Below are 3,088 nucleotides of genomic sequence, written 5' to 3'. Positions count from 1 at the left end.
ATTAGGTTGCATGTGGTTCGTCAATGAATCAAGGTTGTTAGCTCTAACAAAGGGTGTCCTTGATGGAAATGGAGAGGATCCGGTTAGTGCAAGTTAGGAGGACAAAATGGTCTTTTCAAAGGAAATGGAGAGGATCCTTTTAGGTCCTTAATGACTCTCTCTCTCTATCATATCAGCCAACCCATTTTGAATAGAATAATTAACAGTCAAGCAAAACCCCCTACACTCCCCTATATATACCCACCACCATTACTCACTTCAACATACACATCTTCAAAGATGAAAATGAACCTCTACACTTTGGTTCTCTTCTTAGCTTTCTTGCTTGGAGCCTGCGCAGAACAATGTGGAAGACAGGCCGGCGGAGCTGTATGTCCCAATGGGCTATGTTGTAGCAAGTTTGGGTGGTGTGGCACCACGCCTGAATACTGTGGGACTGGTTGCCAGAGCAATTGTAAAGCTGGCGGAACTCCGACCCCATCCCCCACTCCCAGCGGCGGCGGCGACGTTGCCAGCATCATCAGCTCCACCCTTTTCGACCAGTTGCTTAAATATCGCAACGATCCGCGGTGTAAGAGTAATGGGTTCTACACGTACAATGGTTTCATCGCTGCTGCACGATCTTTTCCCGGCTTCGGCACAAGTGGTGATGTTAATACACGTAAAAGGGAGATTGCAGCTTTCTTGGCTCAAACCTCTCATGAGACAACTGGTGAGAAAGCAATTTTTTTGCTTTTTTATTTTTTGTTTTTGGATTAATTTGTTGAATTTAATTGCGAAATTAAGATGATTAATTAATTCTATTTTGTGTAGGAGGATGGGCAAGTGCACCAGATGGCCCGTATGCATGGGGTTATTGCTTTGTTACAGAAATCAACAAGCAAACTTACTGTACGCAGTCCACCCAGTGGCCGTGCGCTCCGGGCAAACAATATTATGGCCGGGGACCAATTCAACTCACTCAGTAAGTTTTTGAATTAAATATGAGAAAAGTTTGCTATGTGGGTCTCGCTGATTTATTGATGAATTTGTAAAAGAGATGGACAAAAGATTTGCTATAAAATGACACCCAACACATCTCACTAAACAATTAAATATATAATTATGTTCGAGTTTTGTTTGAGTACAAGATTATATAGGTTAACTCTAACTCGATTTATTTAATTAAATGAGTAAAATTCCTAAACCCTAATTTAATAATTTTGTATTGAGTTTATGTCGGGTTCACAAGTTGTGTTACTAGCTTTAATATCATGTGTCAGTTAAAATCGTATCAAGAGATAGTTATAAAGTTACATAAGTAAATCTTAAGAAGACCCATGGAGCAATTCTTAGATAGGAAGCACTAGCTCCCGGTGCGACTTCAGAAAAAGCAATCAAAGATAAGATCGAAGAGAATGAAACGTACGTAGTGGGCCAACCCCATTAATTAAATTAAGTCATAGTATTTAATTTTAGGGTTAAATACCTTAAATCCCCCTAAGGTTTACCAACTTTTATTTTTTTTCCATGGGGTTTCATTTTTATCACAGGACCCCCCTGAGGTTTTGATAAATGACCAATTTAGTCCATCTTTTAGTTGACCGTTAGTTGATCGTTAAGACTTACACGTGGACCAATCAGATGTTGACACGTGGCACCTATTTATTTATTTTTTTTAATTAAAAAAATGTATTTAAAAAAAAAAAAAAGAAAAGGAAAATACTGGGGGTGGCTCTTGGCCATTTGGGGGTGGCTGAGGCCATGGGGGTGGCCAGGCCACCCCCATCTGGTCGGATGGGGGTGGCTGAGCCACCCCCTGGGCACCAAGGGGTGGCCGAGCCACTCCCTGGTGCCTAGGGGTGGCTCGGCCACCCCCATCCGGCCAAATGGGGGTGGGGGTGGCTCGGCCACCCCCAAATGGCCAAGGGGGTGGCTCGGCCACCCCCAGTTTTTTCCTTTTTTTTTTTTTTTTTTTTTTTAAATTAAATAGGTGTCACGTGTCAACATCTAATTGGTCCACGTGTCAGTCTTAACGGTCAACTAACGGATGGACTAAATTGGTCTTTTATCAAAACCCCAGGGGGGTCCTGTGATAAAAATGAAACACCAAGGAAGAAAAAATAAAGTTGGTAAACTCTAGGAGATTTTGAGGTATTTAACCCTTAATTTTAATCTGCTAATTTTATTTAGAATTCATATTGGTTTGCAAGTTGTATCCAAAATTGACAAACCTACATATAATATCAGAGATTTTGACCTTGACTTTTGACATTTTGATTATTTGGTTGGCTTTGACAGCAACTACAATTATGGGCAAGCGGGTAGAGCCATTGGAGTTGATCTCCTAAACAATCCGGATCTGGTAGCCACAGACCCAACAATATCATTCAAGACATCCATATGGTTTTGGATGACCCCACAGGGAAACAAGCCATCTAGCCATGATGTCATCATCGGAAAATGGACACCGTCCGCTGCGGACAGCTCAGCCGGTCGAGTTCCAGGCTATGGTGTGATCACCAACATAATCAACGGTGGGCTGGAATGTGGGCATGGTGCTGATAATAGAGTGGCTGATAGGATTGGATTTTACAAAAGGTACTGCGACATACTGGGAGTAAGCTATGGGGACAACCTAGACTGCTATAATCAGAAGCCTTTTGCCTAGGCTAACTAGCTGCTATGGTTCAAGGCAAATAAAGGTTCAAACACGTATAATGATGAAGGAGACAATAAACCCTATATGTAATTGGAGAGATTTTCTTATCCAGAAAGTTTCTACGTTACTAGCTGAATAAAGAAGAAATTAATAAATTTGAATATTTGATGTGATGTCCCGCATTCAAACAGATTAGTGCATATGCAAAACACACATATATATATATATATATATATATATATATATATATGAAAACGTTAGGTATTTTTCTAGTATTCTTCTAGTGTCCTGTGATGTGACTTTTAAAATTATCGTTGAGTTTAAGATTATCATTATTGATTTTTAGTCTATTGGTGATTTTAAAAGTTATATCACATGCATTTAAAAGGACACCAAGAGAACACTAGAAGAACACTTAGCATTTCCCTATATATATATATATATAAA

General features: G+C 40.0%; 1 protein-coding gene across 1 annotated transcript; it reads left to right on the top strand.

The window, feature by feature from the left end:
* The first annotated feature begins 272 nt into the window (after positions 1–272).
* Positions 273–2,814, top strand: LOC132179619 (endochitinase). The gene is made up of 3 exons (XM_059592365.2): positions 273–712; positions 814–964; positions 2,281–2,814. The coding sequence occupies exons 1-3, from the start codon at positions 280–282 to the stop codon at positions 2,648–2,650; spliced, it is 954 nt and encodes a 317-aa protein (XP_059448348.2). The 5' UTR covers positions 273–279; the 3' UTR covers positions 2,651–2,814.
* The last annotated feature ends 274 nt before the right edge of the window (positions 2,815–3,088 follow it).

Source organism: Corylus avellana, chromosome 2, assembly GCF_965113065.1.
Source record: "Corylus avellana chromosome 2, dhCorAvel1.hap1.2, whole genome shotgun sequence".
In the NCBI taxonomy this organism is placed as follows: Eukaryota; Viridiplantae; Streptophyta; class Magnoliopsida; order Fagales; family Betulaceae; genus Corylus; species Corylus avellana.
This window is presented reverse-complemented; position numbering and strand designations above follow the sequence as displayed.